At 35.0% G+C, this 19,886-nt stretch overlaps 2 protein-coding genes across 3 annotated transcripts; both read right to left on the bottom strand.

The window, feature by feature from the left end:
* Positions 1–3,274: 3,274 nt before the first annotated feature.
* LOC114538461 lies at positions 3,275–6,554 on the bottom strand. The gene is made up of 2 exons (XM_028559641.1): positions 5,773–6,554; positions 3,275–4,198 (listed from the first exon to the last, which is right to left on the bottom strand). Exons 1-2 carry the CDS (start codon positions 6,484–6,486, stop codon positions 3,275–3,277), a joined length of 1,638 nt encoding a protein of 545 aa, XP_028415442.1. The 5' UTR covers positions 6,487–6,554.
* Positions 6,555–12,764: 6,210 nt separating this feature from the next.
* On the bottom strand, positions 12,765–19,770 carry LOC114538454 (E3 ubiquitin-protein ligase NRDP1-like). Of its 2 annotated transcripts, XM_028559631.1 has the most exons (7): positions 19,713–19,770; positions 17,455–17,614; positions 16,049–16,801; positions 15,578–15,637; positions 15,026–15,088; positions 13,431–14,173; positions 12,765–12,861 (listed from the first exon to the last, which is right to left on the bottom strand). In XM_028559631.1, the coding sequence occupies exons 3-6, from the start codon at positions 16,784–16,786 to the stop codon at positions 14,135–14,137; spliced, it is 900 nt and encodes a 299-aa protein (XP_028415432.1). In that variant the 5' UTR covers positions 16,787–16,801; positions 17,455–17,614; positions 19,713–19,770; the 3' UTR covers positions 12,765–12,861; positions 13,431–14,134. The 2 variants fall into 2 exon arrangements, with proteins under 2 accessions (XP_028415432.1, XP_028415433.1); XM_028559632.1 differs by lacking the exon at positions 19,713–19,770 and having other exon boundaries at positions 17,455–17,651.
* Between the last annotated feature and the right edge of the window lie 116 nt (positions 19,771–19,886).

Below are 19,886 nucleotides of genomic sequence, written 5' to 3'. Positions count from 1 at the left end.
CCGACCATTCAGTAATCGAGTTCGCTATTAAGCCCATAGTGATTGATAACGAGGCTGAATTTAGAGACTTTCTGACTGATCTTTTGCAAAATCGCTAACAGCAAACTCTAAATTACTTCATTGAAATCATAGACAAGGGTTAATTATAAAATTCAGTTTAGAAAGGGTCAAGAAGTTTCCAGAAGTCGCGATTTTAATGTTTATAATCTTCAGCAGTTTTTGAAGGTTTCGCTTCCACAGACTGAAAGCGAATGATCATGCGGCTTAAACGTCACAAAGAGAATGAAATTTAACATACCCGAGTATATATACGTGGTTTACACTTTCAAAGATTGAAGTTGGACCAAACGCCGTCAATAAGATTTTGCGCCTGAAAAGCAGTTAATGTTGTAATGTTTATTGTGTTAAGGTGGCTCAGTACAGTTTTCAAGAATTCAATTGTTCATCACTTTGACATGTTCAAACAACGCATTTTTGTGATTTATTCCAGAGATATTCGGGTTTTTATATATTTTGATGTCTCTACTTTTGAATCGTATTAGTTTTAGTAACAGATCGTCCGTTGCTATGGCGACATACGCGTACAAAATTCACTCCAAAATGACCAATTGCCTCGGATAGTTGGAAAACAAGCACGGTTGACCCCAATTTTTTTTCGTCCATTATTTTACTTGGAAGAAAAACTAACAATTGGCAAAATATAAAAAAATTCTATAATACCAAATTTTTGAAAAATGTAAAAATGACATTTTTTTCAATAATTTTTTTTTGCTATTATAGAATTTTTTATATTTTGCTAATTGTTAGTTTTCCTTCCAAGTAAAATATTGGACGAAAAAAAATTGGGGTCACCGTGCTTGTTTTCCAACTATCCCAGGCAATTTGCCATTTTGGAGTGAATTTTGTACACGTATGTTGCCATAGCAACGGATGATTTGTTACTAAAACTAATACGATTCAAAAGTAGAAACATCAAAATATATAAAACCCCCAATATCTCTAGAATAAATCACAAAAATGCGTTGTTTGAACGTGTCAAAGTGATGAACGATGGAATTTTTGAAAACTGTATCCAGCCACCTTAAATAAATCCCTTTATATCAACGTTTGTTTTTGAAATCGTTATAAAGGGCTAAAAACATTAATAACAATAACATTTTTACTATCATGCTGCGAAAATTGTATTTTTCTCAGACATTTGCATTTTCTTGATGTTCTAGGTGTTAACATATTCCAAGTTTTATCAATGAGCAACGTGGCAGCGTCTTCTAACAACGTCGTGTCAAATGTGGTATAACAACTGTCTAAAATAGAAAAAAAAACACTTCTCGATGTTTAACCTATATGGGCATTCGTCGGAGTAACGTGCGTGCTTTTAAAAGCATTTTTGTTATTTCAGGCAGTTGTTAAACCACATTTGATGTAAGATTTGAAGTAATATTTAATGGTTCATTGATTTATTTATCATCTCTTATGCAAGATTTACCAGACTTGGTTTCGGTTTTAACAATACCATTTCCAGCACCATGCCGCGAAGATTCATTTACATTTTGAGAGACTCGTTTGCATATTTATTGTTCCTTTGATTGCAAATGTTGTTCCTTTGAATCAAAGATTATAGTTGGTCAAGGTAATTTAATTTTTCCTGATATTTGACTGAAGTTTAGCGCGTTTGATTTAGTTTCATTCATTTGGTTTTGAGTTTGTGAAATTATATCGCTTAGCCGAAATTTTCTCGCGCCCCCCCCCCCGAACTCGAACTAAATAAAATGCGGTGTGTTAATTGTACAGTATATCACTGCATACAAGTTTTTTAAAAGCAGCTCTCCATCAGAGTACCCCAAAATTAATATCGATCGCCGTGACTTGAGAATAATCAAACATAAAAAACTATTACGTCGATAATATTTAGACAAAAATTAAGGTTGATTGATATTGTTATATTTTAATACAAATTAACTGAATACATTAATGGCTCATTAATACCACGTATAACAGTGTTACCACCGTGCAGGCTAAACAAGATTACAATCATTATTGGCTGTAGAAATGAAAAGCTCAGATCGCACCTGCTTTCAGCCAATGAAGAAATATAAAGAATCGCAAAGAATATAATTAATCGCGTAATAATAACACGCCTAATCATAGGCAGCCCGGTCAATGCGGGTACCGCATACCATCTTATGTATATAATTATCCTAAGGTTGGTAACTCTCTGACAAAAAATATAATACATACATTAATGCCATCGCTTGAAACACAAAAATTACGCTAGTTTCTTGAAAAAAAACGAGATATAAAAACCTTGGATATATTCACTACATTTATCTGTCATATTTAGACTTGAAAACAACTTAAAAATGCTTAAATTTTGCAAATAAAAAGTGTATTTTTATCGAAATTTTGTTTTAAACAGAGGCGGGATGCAATTTACACGACAAACGTCATCATCGGAAAAATCGTCGGCAAATTTCTGATTGGCTGTTGAAAGTTCGGAAAAATCATGAAGGCCAACTCAATGAAGAAAAATTGTCTTCGTGATTTTCCGAACTTTCAACAGCGAATCAGAGATTTGCCGACGATGACGTTTGTCGAGTAAATTGCATCCCGCCTATATTTAACAAAATTTCGATAAAAATACACTTTTGATTTGCAAAATTTAAGCATTTTTAAGTTTTAAGTCTAAAAATGACAGATTAATGTAGTAAATATATCCAAGGTGTTTTGTATCTAATTTTTTTTTAAGAAACTAGCGTAATTTTTGTGTTTCAAGCGATGGTGTTAATTTATGTATTATATTTTTCGAGAGAGTTGCCGCATTGACTGGGTTGCCTATGGCCTAGTTAAAACAACAAATGCTTCGCAAATGTACTTCGCAACATTGTTCCGTTCTCGAAATTTCGAAGTTAAATAAAAAGAGCGAAAAATTGCGTCACAACATCATCGTTTTAAATAGTTTTACGTGCAAAGATGCAAAAAAAATCGTTCTTCAACAAATGCATGAAAAATCGAAGTTCGATCCAAAAAAATCAATATCCCTCGCTATGACGTCACAACCGGTGAAAATGTGAAATTCAACCGAATATTGAGATTTATTTGGAGGGTTTTGACCAATCAGGAACGCGAATACAGTAGAAATTTATAAAAAGAGTTAATAATCGTTTTTTGTTGTTCCGTTGTTCCGATAATTTTCTTCCGCCTCATACGCCTATGACTTAGAGAAATGTATAGTTGTAAGGTTTAACAACAGCAGCTGCCCAACATCTTTCTTCTATCATTCCTGGCAGTTCTTCCCAGCCATTTCCACCAATGGTGAAGGTTTCCACTGAGTTGAGATATCCCTCCTCATATTCCGTCCGCCAAACACGAAAATGACGTCATCGATGATTACGACAGAGCTGCCGTACCTTTTGTGCTGCATGGATGGTAACATCTCAGATCGCCCGGTCACCGTGTGATATGTGATGACGTCATTGACTGCACGGCCTCTCATATCCATGCCCCCGATAACGATAATATTCTCACCCGAAGTAACCGAGGACATACGAGAAACCGGCTGAGGTAACGACGGACAAGGCTTGAACTCATTCTCACCAAAATCGTAAACGACAACGCTGTCAGTGGCATCTTTACTACGTCCGGTAGATGCTCCGCCCAAGATAAACAGCTTTCCATTAACAAGTTCTGCTCTGTGATGTCTTCTTTGCTCGGGCATTCTCGTCAGCAGCTCGACAGTAAAAGGTGGGGTAAGAGCAATCTGATAGATTTCGTCCAATGTTCTCCTTTCGTGCCAATTACACCCGCCTATTACATATAAATTTCCTTCATGGACAACGACATCGTGGCCAAATAATTTAACAGGCAGTTTTCCAAATATTGCGCATTGCAAAACATGTCGGCTCATCTTCAAAACCTTGATCTTGTCACTGTCACCTTCATCATCGACACCACCAATAGCAAGGATGCGATTGTCGTGAACACACAATGCCGACGATACCAAAGGTTGCTCCAATTGTTGCACAATTCTAGAGCTCCTCTCAACAATACAATACAGTTCAACAGTATTTGAAGAAGTAGTTTCGCTTTTACAACCATACCCACCAGAAAATATGATAATACCTGTTGCATTCCTTGCTAATAGATCATTTAGCACTCCTTTAAACCCCTCGCAATCTTGTTTACTCGTTAAAATGTTCTCCTAAAATGTAAAATTTTAATTTTTAGTCATTACACTACCATAATGGTGTTATGGTATGCTATGGTGTTATATCCGACCATAATGGTTGTAGATTTCAAACCGGAACTGTCATAACTTAGTTTAATGTTATGTTATGATATATAATGTTATGTTAATTCGGGGTATAAATAGTCGTTCACTATCAGTTTGATCATACGATACAAAGTTCCACTAAGAGTCTCCACAATTCAAGAAGCGAACGATTTTCTACCGGACAGACAAATTAATCTGTAAGTTTCATGTATGCATTCGTATGGTTTACTTGTTCGTATTCGTATTGGTCGTATTCGTACCGTACTAATCTCTGTAAATATTCGTTCAGTTGAACCACTATATGATTAAAATTCTACAAGTTCAAAGTACACGTCTGGTTAAGACTGAGTCTAACAATGGTATTTGAACTTTGTGGTAGCAACATTTGGTCTGTGGAAAAAAACAAGCTCTGCATGAATGCATGCAGGGCAATAATTGTGAGGATAAATGGCCAATAATTTTAAAATATTACCACTACCTCCATTTTATTCACTTTGTTTGTCTCAAGGTTTGTCGAAAGGTTTTGACGAGAATATTAGGAAAAGCGCTTGTTTTCTTCATTTTATTCACGTTTATTATATAATATGCAGTGTTGCTGGCGAATCTTTCGTTTTGAAAAGCTAAAATAACACATGTGCGACTATCGTGTTTGATCCCACAAAAAAAACTGGAAACGAAACTTGTTATTTAACGGCAGCCGGTAAATGACATAAAATAAAACTTGTTGTTAAGTACATGCAAGATTTTATGCGCCTGCTTAAACATGTGGTGACTATTAAATCATGAAATCGGTTAAAACCATTAGTAAAAGCTGTTTCCTATTTGACTAGAAACATGGTTTCAAAAATGACCGGAAAAGTAAACGAAAATACCACAAAATATTCTAAATGTACAAAACGTCTAGAACGATAATCATGGGGGGGGGGAGGGTGAGGGTGAAGAGGTGTTTATTCACATATTCAGTATCAATAATCCCCCCTCAATTATCGCAGCAGTCGTACTAATTACCAATAGACCTTTTCCATAATAGACCAACTTACGATCTAGATAACAAGGAGGAAATAAATCACCACAGCTAAAAAGAGCATGCTAAAGTTAGTATAATTGCCAAGTTTGGCTGGAAAATGTCGAGTAGTATGGAAAATATAGCCATGCGAAGTTGGCAATTTTGTATATACTTTTTATAGGGCCGGAAGCGTTTAAACTAATTTAGTTACACACTTCCGGCCGTATATACAAAAATGTGCCAACTTTGCATGGCTATATTTTCCGTACTTTACAATATTTTGCAGCCAAACTTTGTAATTTTACTAAATTTAGTATGCACTTTTCGGAAATTTCCTTTTCTTGCCTAAAACAAAAGTTGGTCTATTATGCACATCACATGATTACCTTCGAATTACTACCTTATTTTTCGAAGATATGTGGCCCTCCTCACTTTTAGGGTATTTGAAACCGTCAGGACATTTTAATGATGGCAGAAAAAATTATGAAACAATTACCTTCATTTTCATAACTTCCATACGTACATCATCATCTTGACATTCATTAATTTTTGTCTCACCATTTTTCATTTTATGTTCGCATGTATTCGTGGAAGTATGACCTTCCTTGTACCCATTGGTGACTACCATCAGATCTTCCCCTTGCGAATTCTCCACCACTTGTGGTGCTTTCCCACGCATGTCTAGGGTTACGGGAAATTTTTCTTGTCTTTCAGACATAATCATCATCATAGTTGTCAACATATCCTTTATTTCCTTTTGATTCATTTTGATGTCCTTCAAGTCCTGAATATTGGAGCGATCAAACAGGCAGAAACTTTTATGGTAGTTTTCATCTCTTTTGTTCACCTCCTGGCCACAATTTCCACACGTAACTGGACGATATTCACAAACACTGACGTGATCGTCCAACATTTTAAGCTGAGTAAATATGGGACACCCTCGACTGTTGTAATCACACTTGATTCTCAGCTGCGACAAAATCTTCGGCAAAAAAAAATGGGGATGTTTCAAAGTTTTTTGAGTGAGATGTTGTTGACATTTCGGGCAGGATTGAGAATGGACAAGATATCCTTCAATACAACTCAGACAAAAGTAGTGCTCTTCTGCCTCGCATAATCGTGGATTGTTAAAAACACCGTGGCAAATATTGCATAGATAATCTTCGTTGACTGGATCAAGAAAGCGGTTTGGATCATAACCATAGGCCATTAGCAGTAATGTTCAAATTGAATCTGAAACATGAACATGATTACATTGAAAGTTAAACCCGGCTCTTTTATCATACATGCTGATTATTTCAAAGCTCGACAAACATAAATTCACAAGTGATGGGTAAAAAAGAATTAAAAACCATTAAAAACTCATTGAAATATGATGCAACTCGTAGTCTACGCTGATTGCCTGAGTTTGAGAACTCGATGCATTACAACATAAATAGATACCCATTTTTAGTGTCTAGGTTTACGCCGAAGAAGGATCGCGATATAGTGGCACGTCCGAACGAGATCGAGTAAAAACGAATTAAAAAAACTTGAATTCAAAACTGGAAGGAACGATTGAACTCTTTAAGTCTTTAAACCGCAAAACGAAACGGGGTTCTTAACAAGGGTGATTCAGAGAAAATCGAAAGGCATAAATAGATTCTGAGTAAGGTAGTAACGTGGATCGGGGAGTCTAAACGTGAAAGTAAACAGAGCAAATTTGGGAAAAGCGAATCACTTGAAGACGTAGAAGCGCGAGGCTGTTTAATTGAAGAAAATATTGACCGAGGCGTCACCAAAAAACACGGTTGCGAAATTATTTGAACGATGGCGAGTTTCAGAACAGTCTATCGTTTTGAAACAAATTTTAAGCAGAAATCGGCTCTTCGAACATGGCAGCGGTGACAAAGTTTGCATACTTGAAGGAGCTCTTAGAATCGAAGCTGCGTAGAAAAATCGACGGTTTACAAATCTAAGAGAAAAGGCTACGACAGAGGCAACAATATCTTAAAGGCTGACTGAATACGGGAAGGTTAGTGAAATCGTAAATAAGTATATCGAAAATGTCATAGCTCTACCAGTTGTTGTGGGTTCTCATCTTTCAAAAGTGCATGAATTCTATCACTAACGAGCATATACATGAAAACTTTAACCCAAGGTCTTTAAAAGAAGACGTTGATCAGTTCAGAGAAGGAATTGTGGAAAAGGCAGATATGGCTCCTACCGGAAGAGAGTATTATATTCCACATATGGAATATATATATATATATATATATATATATATATATATATATATATATATATATATATATATATATATATATATATATATATATACTCGGCGGCATCGCGTGCTAAAATGGCGAATAAATATCGTGATGCGCTCAAATATGGACATGCCACGCCATTTACTCGCTATTTTCAAGTCGTCTTTGACGTTCACATCCTCATGCTAAATCTCCCTAATTTTGGAGCGTGCTACTTGTGTTGACCGCAATCGAAGAAGCTCTTTGAAAATTTATATATCACACAATATTTGACGTATCTATAGATGTTCTTGTCCGAAAGCTTTGCGAACGCTTGTCAAACTCAAAGACTCGGCGGCATCGCGTACAAACTAAAGCAAATGTATAAGCAACCTTACCTGATGCTTTATCGCGCCAAAACTGCTAGTACTTTGTGGAAACCTCGAAAAATTTGTGGCAAAGCTCGCTTGAGAAATGAGAATAGCTGCCTGTTAACGTTTAGTATGACCAGTAACGTAACGACAACGTTAACTGCACCCAAATCTCAATATTCCTTAGCAGGAGCAGCGCAGTTCCTCAGGATTCATCCGAAATTTCCTATCTTACAGTATTCTCAATTCTCATTTTAATGATTAAAAATTTAAAATCCACAATGATTAAAGCCATGCTTGAAGTTCAAAGGAACTTGGTAAAGCCCATGTTTACGAGGCACTGCTATACTAGTTTAAAATTCCAAAAAATACTGAGTAATGGTTCCAAAAATTTCTTGAAATAGAATTCACTTGTTTAAGGAAAATTTGAATGACCGGAAGTGTTCGATAATCGATTTCGTCAATCGTCATTCGTCAAAGCGATTTGATTCATTTTAATTTTTAACACAAATAACATTATGTGCGTGGTGCCAGGGGCCGGTTGTATCAAGCCCGTTTAGTTTAAACGGCGGATAAGTTCAAAATAGAAAGCAAGTCTATCGTTGTATTCAACAAGCAAACTAAATGTTTTTAACCTTAATACAACGACACTGTTTACAACTACATATTCAGTGCATAATATTTAAGTTGACTCATTCAAGAGAGTTGTAAGAGTGTTATTTAATTTTGACTTATCCACCGTTTAAGCTAAACGGGCTTGATAAAACCAGCCCCAGTTGTCAAATGAAAAATTTCTGGGGACAGACTGAGATACCGTAAAACAATTTTCACTGATGTCGTGTGATTTGCAATGTATACAGGGGCAGAAAATCCGTTAAACTAAAGCCACTACAGTATAACTTGTTTGTCTTAAAGTTGTACAACTGTATAAAAATGGCATTTTAACTTTAAGTAATATATTACCCATACATGTGCAATGAAATAACATTAACTTTGTCAATAAATCTGATCTAGTAATATGTATTAATATATAGTAATATACATACTAATATACACACTAGTGTAAATACATTAAATACACGTCAATAGATTAAGAGGAGATTTTTTACAAACTCGCGTATTGAGCGCTCAAAACCAATCAGATTGCTGGAAGTTGATAGAAGCAATTCCATGTAAACATGGCGGCCGGATTTCAAATAGTATGAGTGTTTCAGTGCCGTTTTCACAACCATAACTCTCGGAAAGTTATGCAATTTAACAGAAAATGAAAAGCATGTGATCATCTAAAGATATGAAACTCCTAGACAAAATGGATTCACTGTTTGCCAAATAATTAAGGACGGTGGAATGTTATACAAGAGTTCGCTATGATTGCAGTTCATAGAAGTTAGGATTGTATGATGATCATTTTACTGTTTTTTTAGCTAGGTAACTGCCTGTGATCACAATGAATAAAATATAATGTAATCCTTTGACATATCAGTGTTCAAAAATTGCAGTTTCGTGGAACTTTTAGTGCCTAATCTTATTAATATACCATCTTATTTTACAAACAATTCAATATTGGAATTGCCATTGGGAAAATGTATTACAATCAGCACTTTTGACCGTATATCTTAAATATTAGACGGAAATACTGTATTGTACGTGATTTTCTTTTGCAATAGATGTATGTTATGTAAAAGCATGCATTAGTTTTAAAATCCAAACATTAGATGTACCTAAACTAATTGCTGAGGTTTTGCTTGATTTGACATGAACTTAAAACATTAGTCTATTGCTAAAACCTATGTTCAACACTGGTAAATTACACCAAAACTGTTTCCGATCAAACTAATTCATATTTTGCAATACACCCTGGGTATTGTAGTTTACAAAAAGTATAGTTTGATTTAAATTTGGGTGGTAGGTCCATGGTCGTTTTTTGACATTTTCAAAATCAAGTAATTTTCCAATTATCACAGCACATATTTACCTGACATCTCAGAATAGCTATCTGCTTCTTTAGTAGAATTTGAATAGAGATACTTTGAGCCATATAGACACCTTCCTTAGTTCATATTACAAAATCCATAGCAATTAATTTACTGAATAAACAATTTTCATCTAAAAAATCCATAGGTTTTTATTTAGGTCCTTTTTGTCAAAAAGGGACTTTATGCGAACCTTAAGTTTAGCCATTAAAATTAAGTGCAGAATTGTTTCCGATCAAACTAATTTATATTTTATGATAAGCCCCAGTTATTGTAGTGTGCAAAAAATACAATTTTGTTCAAATTTGGGTGGTAGGTCCGTGGTCGTTTTTTGACATTTTTAAAATCAACCATATGTTGTATATTTACTTTAGGCATTAGTATACCAAATGAAGTGGCACCTGTATTAACAATATTATTGATACAATGGAAATACCTAGGCAATTATATTTATAAGGGTTGCTGTGAAAACAATAACTAGTGGCACAATAACTTTGGTAGTTGCCAATGTAGTTAAGGTGGCTTTGTTAGGTTTTTTCACTTGAAAGAAATGTGCGAGGATTATGTATTACATCACATTTCCTTGTGTTTAACCATAAAAAAAAACAATGCAAATGTTTCCAATCAAATTTTCTCTGTATTCACAAAGATGAATATCATAATTTGAAAGCACTTGTAAGTATTTGACTTCCTCCTAATTATTACAGTATAAGTGTAGACTGAGTGTGGTACACTACTATTGAAATTATTTATATAATATTTTAACAACAAAGTCACATTATAATGTACAGCTATATGTACACATATATCACACTATATGAACAGCTGCATAATTTTGGAATAAATTGTCTCATGATTGTCCCACCAATTGTCCTACATGTCCCATATTATGTACCCACCACACAAGAAATTCATTGTTAAAATAGAGAGGGCAGTTGTTTTTGAAATAAATCAAAATAGTTTGACTTTCTTTCTTTCTTGTGTTGTTTCTTGAAATAGATTATTTAGGGTCTTTTTTTATTATTGTATCTTCAAGCTATTACACACAAGTGACATAACCATAAACCATCCACTATGCGAGTTTTGTAGTTTACTGTTTACTGGTATCTGAAACTATTGTTCATATTTTCCAATATGTGTTGGAGACCTAGGAATAAATACGTTTACATTTGAGAATTTTATTCTATCACAAGGTTAATTCTAAATCAATAAAATCAAACTTAATCAGTATATTTCAATATGTTTATACTTTTATAGTGTGTGACTGTGTGTCACTCCTTCGCACGAATAAAAATGTACGCATGGAAAATTATATGATTCAAAATACTAAAAAAATTGAACGAACACTCACCTGATGTTCTTCTTTATTTGAAGGAGCTTTTCGCCTTTTGAAATTCCCCAAAAGTTAGTAAAACAGCTGTCACTCAACACGAAAACTTTACCAAACTTGTAAATTCAAAATGGCTGCGAAGCATATTTTAGCGAAGGCCTGGTTGCTAAGTTTTGAGCGATTTTAGGCAAAAATACGCGACTTTCTAAAAAATCTCCTCTTAAATGTTTCATGCTGTGTAACAAAGTGAAGCTACGAATCTCGCTTTGGCACGAGTGATTATTGATTTGTGTCCATTTCAGAGCTAGTCTCCCAGAGGGACTCGACTAATCGACAAACAATAACACAACTGTTAACAAGGTATAACAACAGCGTAGAGTTAATAAACAAAGAAATAAAAGTCTTCAAACAACTTAGCATCAAATATGGTATAACAACTGCCTAAAATAGACGAAACACATCTCGACGTTTCGACATGAGGGCCTTCGTCAAGAGAGTTAGTAAGGTGATAATACTAACTCTCCTGACGAAGGCCCTTAGGTGGCAACGTCGAGAAGTGTTTTGTCTATTTTAGGCAGTTGTTATACCATATTTGATGCTAAGTTATTTGAAGACGCTGCCACGCTGCTCCCTGGTTATGTTTAACAAATGTTTAAATTAATTATGTCCATCGTGATTAAATATTTCATGCTGAGACCCAAACTGAAGCTATGAATCTCGCTTTGGTTCGGGTAATTTATTTGTGTTGATTTCACAACCAGTCTCACAGAGAAAGGCATGAAATAATAAAAAGTGATTATTTGCCTTCGTCGATGAACAAAAACACAACATGTTAAACACAAAGGTTTAAATTACGATAAAAAGTATTCAATAACAAGTAATTTCAAGTGGAAAGTTTTCCAATCGAATTTAATACCTATCAACCCTTTAAAAATTAGCGAACATCAAGTATAGTGCTACAAAATTTCAATTGATTTATTGAAAAGTGTTTGAAATTCAAATGAAGACACAGAAGACGTAAGGATTTCAAGAGCGTATTCAAATACAGCTTTTATGCGACGTTTTAAAGAGAAGGAGGCTGGGGAGATGTCTACGGAGAAGTGTTTATGACCCAAGTGTCCAAGAGCATAATTCGTCAGAAGTGTTAGTAAAGTCATACTAACTCTCCTGACAAAGACCTTTAGGTCGAAACGTCGAGAATTTTTTCCGGTTTAACAGTTTTCAAACCACATTTGATGAGAAATTATTTCATCATGTTTACATATGAAACTCTTTTACTAAAGAATTTATTCGATGCACATGATTATTGCTGATGTTCATCGATTAATATTGAAGTGTTGAAATGTACCATCATAATATGCAATCATATCAACACAACAATATATTCACACACATATTCACACTAATAATTACACGTCTACAAATACAAAAGTACACGAGTATATTCCTAAATCTAATCTTAAATCTAATCTTAATCCAATCCATTAATCTCTTTAATTTCCGATAATAAAGAGGTTTAGGGATGGATTTAGGATTAGATTGAGCTCGTGTATTCTGAACCTGAAATTCGGAATAACTTTCCTTACCTTAATACACCAAGAAAATTATATCACCAAATACCCCGAACTATCCATATCCCCCTTGGAAGTCTCCTTCAATGATCTCAATTGTCCCCATTTTAACCTGAGATTTTGAAAAATTTTAAACATTAACTACCATGATGAATTTCGTAAGCGAAAAAGGTTATAAATCCTCTCTCAAATGGAGCAGGGTACTGGGTTAGGTCTGGAACCGCAAAGCATCTATGGATTGTTTTGGTGGAAAGGTAATGCAATAATTCGCAAAGTACGATATTTCGTAGAGCTATTCGACATAGGTCGAAAAGCAATCTTTAAAAGTTCGATTGCGTTGGCTAAAAAATCTGGACGAAAAACTTATGTAAACAAGTATAATTAATGCTCTGCATAAATTAACCCAGCTCTGAATATTAATTACGCTCCTGTGGAATTGCGATAATATGGAAGATATTCTCTGTCGGTTTCAACAATTCTTTTATTACAAAAGCTATGAAACTCATTTCTTTATTTAAGATCATAAAAAAGGTTTCTTACTCAAGATATTAAAGTCTCTTCATCAGCTTATAATGCACTCAGAGATATAAAATATTACATTCAAATGATTACTGGTTATATTTTACAATACGGGTGTATAAAAAGTAACCTCACTTTAGCGAGATATTGTACGTAACTTACTTGATCAACGAGAATAACTTTCGAATATGAAGACAGAACAAGCATTTGGCTGTTGAATGAAACGATTTTCACAGCGTAGAGAAAATAAACAAGGAAATATAAGTCGATTAAAAATCGTGGCAAGAAAATGATTGAATTTCAACACACATCCTGATTCACGTTTGTCGTCCATGCATAATAATTATTCTAAGCATCGTTTAACAAAAGGCAGTTTGACAAATCCGTGATTAATTGCTTTGTTCTTTTCTTTATCATAGCGCAGAGGTGAAAATATTTGAATTTGATCAGGATTCTTCAAACAATTCGTATTTGTTTATCAACAGCTAAAAGCCAGGGGACGGTTGTATGAAAGCTGGATAGCGCTATCCACCGGGTAGTGGTTTTTTCAATCGCTATAAAATCGCCCGCTGTTAGTTATAACTCTGACTAAATCTTGAACAGAAGCGGTTAGGTTATAGTGCTTTTCTCAAACTATATTTTCGTGGTATTTTTGTGTTTTTCGCTTGCGTATTCGCAGAGTTATAAGACTGTAAAAAAGTAGGTCCATTTAAATCCTAAATTAATTAGACCAGACCGGAATCAACAAACCACACATCTTTAAAGTAACAAGACGCGACTAAAACTGCAATAAGAATAGCAAGTTTATAGTTATTATAGTTACATACCGTTCCAAATAGCGCAATTTCTCGATGAATTTGCAGAGTTTAAAGGTTTTTTGCACAGAAGAAAGTCAGAGGGAACTCCTGCAAGAGATCGGAACATTTTCGGCGCACTGTCGAGCACACTTCGGAAACACGAGAGTTTACGAAGATAGGCAGTGTGATGGATCCATTATATGGTATAGATTATGCAGCTCAGTGGATATGCAAGCCATATTTCCAAAAGTGAAATATTATTGTGCATAAGTGAAATATTATTGTGAAATATTATTTTTTTGCATGCAACACGAATATTTTAGTTTTTGTTAAAAGCGAACGTAAACGGTAAATATCTTGACAATTTTTTGTGCAATAAAGTTGGGCACGTTTCGACAACGTATTTTTTTACCTAGAAAATTATTTTAGACCATTTTTCTTTTAAATTACAGATTTCATCATCTGTCATTTTGACAAAAACAACTCAATAATAGAGTCTTGCTCTGATAAATCGTGATCCTATTGATGTCTTTATAGGTTTTCAATTTTCAGTGAGGCTTTACGATTACGATCACAATTACGATTATGATTACGAATAGTAATAATCGAAAGGGTGTATTAAAATGTATTCGTCACCTGACATACATCACGATGAAATGATCGCAAATATTTATTTCTTTACGAGCTTTCGGCTGCGGTCATTGTAATTATCCGTCGAAGGCTGCAAAGTGGCAGCCGAAAGCTCGTAAAGAAATAAATATTTTAAACCAGAGAACGTCTGAAACTTTAATCATGAATCCTGATTTCGCCTCTAATATATTTAAATTCTTTTCTAATATTTAACAATTTTTCGCGGAATGCGAGCTAAATATCGCTGTATCAAAATATTTTCAACACGTGACAGCGTATATGATGACCAATGATCAGAAATTTTAAAATATTATTACAATCGTCCCCTACCTCCATTCCCTCTAGTTTCTCGTTCATTTCTGATTGTGCTTGTTTCACCTCGACAAATTCTTTCTATAAAAACAACACGATACTGCATATTCATTGACCGAAAACTAATTGTGAAAACTTTGCCCTAACGTTATCGTGCCACTTTAGGTGATTTCTATACATAAGAACCTAGCGGGATGGTGATTTTTCTCTTACACTAGGGGGCTGTTTACATGAGCCCGGTTACCGGCCGAGATTCAACGAAGCGTGAGATGACTTTGAGGTATTGAAATGAGCGGATAACATGATCCTGGCAGTCGTATAATCGCAACAACAATAGCATGTGCTTTTTTGGTGTCATAAAGACTTATTTCAATACCTCAAAGTCCTCTCACGCTTCGTTGAATCTCGGGTAACCGGGCTCATGTAAACAGCCCCTAAGGTGAGCGTGAGTGTGGATTCAAAATATCCTGGCAAATCCTTGCTTAGGAGTTAGGTCGTGATTACTATAAGGGGAGTCGTTATCTTCCCATAACGCTCTCGACTTTATCTTACAGTTCAGGCGTATCATACCGTCATCTCTTTTTTTGTTGCCATTTGACGGATCTGGACTTTTAGCTTGTCGACGTTTCTCTAAATCAAAGTATGAGCGTCAAAATCTTTACACAGAGATGATTAAAAAATACATTTTAACCAACTCTACACATGAAAGCAGGATAACTATATTGTAGTTAATATATAAGAAACCTAACATGAATCAGTAGAAATGTTGTTTGGCAAGGTGAATGCCAGGAAGCCTACGTTTTTGGGAACTTGCTTTTAGTGTATAAATATCAGCACCACGCGTACCAATTTAAGCCTAGCCACTCATAGCCACTTAGTGGAGAAGTCACTTAGCCTTGTCTCCTGGCCGACAGTGGCTCTTTTCAGACAGTGATTCTTCTTTCAAAATGCACCGTTGTTCAGAATCCACGATCGAAGTATATTGATCGTTAAATATGTTATAAATGTACCGAAGTTATTATACAATAATGTCATAATTACCTTAGTTTTTGCAGCGTCCTTAAATGCCTCATCATGGCTTCTCTTAATTCCTTCCACCTCATTTCTCATTTCATATTTGTACGAACTCGAGAAATTATGACTTTCTTCGTACCTATTGGTGACTTCAATCAGTTGATCTCTCAGCAAATTCTGTTCATTCTCTATTCCTTGTAACTTTTCGCCACCTAAGTTTAGAGTTAGTTCCATTTTATTTTGTCTCTCATTGAGTTGTTTCTGTCTCTCTTTGCTAGTCTTCAATTCACGTTTCATTTCTTTTTGACGCAGTTTGATATCTTTTAAACCCTGAATATTGGCTCCACCAAGCTGACAGAAATTCTTCTTGTGGTTGTCTTCATCTTTTGCATTTACTTCAAGGTGACACTCTTCACACGTTACTGGACGGTATTCACAATTATTCACATGATTTTGTAGATTTCCAAGCTCAACATGTTTGGGACACCCTCGATTGATGTATTCACACTTGATTTTCAGCTCTGATAAAATATTCTTGAAGTGTTTTCCAGGACATTTTAAAGTTTCAAAAGTGAGGGGTTGCTGACATACTGGGCATGTCTGGGAATTAGGAAGATGTTGAGATATGCAGTTTAAACAAAATCTATGTTCTTCTGCCTCGCATAATCGTGGCTCATTTAACACACACTGGCAAATGCAGCATTTAAAACCATGAAGAACTCGATCAACGAAACGGTCAGGTTCATAACCTTCACCCATCTGCATTATCTTCACATGAATCTGAAACATGTTTTCAATAAATGGTTAAAGAAATTATTGCCATAAATTACTTCCTTAGCCTGGATTTCATTCGGACGTAATTGTCATGAAAATGTCAAGGTGGTTCATGTATTTGAATATTGCTATGGCGTGTGTGCAATCAACAATGACCGATTGGAATTATTATTATTCAACAATAAAGAAAAGTTTACATCTGAACTATTTCACATCGGCAGGAATGACTTGTTTAAAACGATTGCAACAAAGGGCAACGATTGATATCGATGAAGTTCTTATCTTTTATAAGTAACACAAGATTTAAAATATCATCCTCAAGGAACGCTTCGCTGCCCAATAGTTCATAGTTGTGTTTACACTGTACAATATTCCCTCTGTCTCTGACACGATATCGTATTTTGCAGTTTGAGAACGCTCTGAACACTTTGAATTAGGATTTTACGATAAAATCAAACAATAATTGTGAAAAAACTTAGATTTTTTGACAAAATTACTCGAAAACGACAAGTGTTAATCTCGTGACTCGGGAATCTGGTAAAATGTAAACGTGGCGACCAGTGGAACTATCAAACCTACAGTGATTGGTAACAAGGCTGATATTGACACTGACAGACCAGGCAACTTAAACCATACAAAGATAACAAAATTAGACTTACCAAAGCTGATGAATTATCACAGAATTTCGCTTAAATATTCTGCGGTAAGCTGCTGCTAACGCGATCAACGATATTTTGTGAAAGACAACACCTTGATACCTTGTGCAATATTTGTTGTATCCATGACATCATTCATAACTTACGTCATTCTGTCATCGTGCTGTCAAAGTTCATTGTATTCATTCAATTCATTTGCATTCATTGATATCCAAGTGTCAACGCGTGATTACTAGTATTATGGTCGTGTCATTGTCTGAATTATTATCTTTCACAAGAACACAAAATTTATCAAAACGTCTTTGTTTTGACAATACCATTTCAAGAATCATGTTCCGAGAATCTTTTGTATTTTGAGAAACGCGTTTGCACTTGAATCTACAACGGATATTGTGCCTTTGATTCGAGTGTTATTGGGTTGTTGTAATTTAATATTTACTTATATTTGACTTAAGTTTAGTGAGTTTGTTTTAGTCTGGTTTAGCGTTTAAGAAACTATTTCGCTTAGTGGAGATGCCTTGCTCTATGTAATCACACAGACACTGTATAGTCCAACTATCAACTCAAGACCCAAAGTACCGTAATGTTAAATGTTTCATTGATTAGTGTCATTCCTTATACAAGATTTATCACAGTTGGATTAATTTGGTTTTCACCACACCACTTCAACACCATACTGAAAGAATTTTGCACTTTGAAAGAGGCGTTTGTATTTGTGTTCAGTACGAATTATGTGCCTGTAATTAATTTGAATGCATGTTGATGTTTCATGATGGTTCATTCACAGTTTATTGCACGTTATTTTTGAACAATCGACTTATCGTTTATCGCCTTATAATCGCGCAATCACGCAAAATTCAGTTATCTGTTAGCAGATAATTGAATTGTGATAAGCGCGGGAAAATTCTATGGGTTAATGATAATTAATATTCATTTTTTGTAAACTTACGTTCTGATTGGTCGATTTGTACCATGTGAGTGAATGTTATGTCACAACAACGCCACGACAGTGCCGTTATAGGATTTATTGCACTATCAAAATGGCGGCAACAAACAAAAAATTTGCCGAACTTAGCGAAGAGAACGAAGAGGAAATTAATGTAATTATAGATGAATCCACACCGAAAAATACTAAACGGGCAACCGCTTGGGGTGTTTTAGTATTTAAAGGTAAGCATGTGTTGTTTAGTTGAGTTTAAAAATGATACAAAGTCTTTACGAGTTTTCTCAAAATGAATATTAAAAGCATTAAAGCACTCTTTGTTTGTGTATTATCGGGATTTACATGCACTCGTTCACAAACAAGGAGCTCGAAGTTCAATACTCGGCTTCGCCTCGTGCAGTATTGAACTTCTCGTTCCTTGTTTGTGAACTCGTGTGAACTCACAGAGTGCATTAATCCTTAATTAACCTTTGCGCATCACTGAAAAATTTGCAATCTATCGACGCCAAAGCAGCCAAAATGAATGTAAAGTAATCTAGAAGAATATCATGATGTAGGTAAAATTTATTTGCTTTTGGCGCCGGTTGTATCAAGCCCGTTTAGCTTAAACGGTGGATAAGTCAAAATTAAATAACACTCTTAGATCTCTCTTGAATGAGTCAACTTGAATATTATGCACTGAATATGTAGTTGTAAACAGTAGCTTTATATTAAGGTCAAAAACATGTTTTGTTCGCTTGTTGAATAAAACGGCAGACTTGCTTTCTATTTTGAACTTATCCACCGTTTAAGCTAAACGGGCTTGATACAACCCCGGCCCCTGAGTGTTTACTAATTCACATGTCACAATTCCTGGCTTGTGCTACGCTGAATCCTAAATATCTACAGCGAATTACAATGAATTAAGATTTTAGAATCGAGACGAATTAGAACAAATGAAACCTGACTAAAATCTCGTTGAACGCGACTCAAAATTATTAAATTATCAAGGGCCGGTTGTATCAAGCCCGTTTAGCTTAAAACGGTGGTTTAATAAGTTCAAAATAGAAAGCAAGTTTATCGTTTTATTCAACAAGCGAACTACATGTTTTTGACTTTAATACAAAGATACTGTTTACAACTACATATTCAGTACATAATATTCAAGTTGACTCATTCAAGAGAGATGTAAGAGTGTTATTTAATTTTGACTAATCCACCGTTTAAGCGATACAACCGGCCCCAGCATATTGCGTCAGAGTTAATCGTGTCAATGCGTGCATTTTGTTATTTAAGATTGCTCACATCTCGACTAAAATAAATGTGTAAACACACTTACCAAACAATGTCGCGAGAACTACATTCACGCGGTGGCAATATAGCTTCTTCCATTGTGGTGTAAAACTGCATCTTTAGAGCTTTCCAAATGACTGAACAAATAGCGCAGTCTCGTCACGAATGGTGTGATCTTGTTTACCTTATATGGACATCAAAGACCCTTTACTTCCTGTTA

The sequence above is a fragment of the Dendronephthya gigantea genome, unplaced genomic scaffold (assembly GCF_004324835.1).
Source record: "Dendronephthya gigantea isolate DGI-Jeju-01 unplaced genomic scaffold, DenGig_1.0 000185F, whole genome shotgun sequence".
Lineage (NCBI taxonomy): Eukaryota > Metazoa > Cnidaria > Anthozoa > Malacalcyonacea > Nephtheidae > Dendronephthya > Dendronephthya gigantea.
Note: the sequence above shows the minus strand (reverse complement) of the source record. Positions and strands in the feature narration are given on the sequence as shown.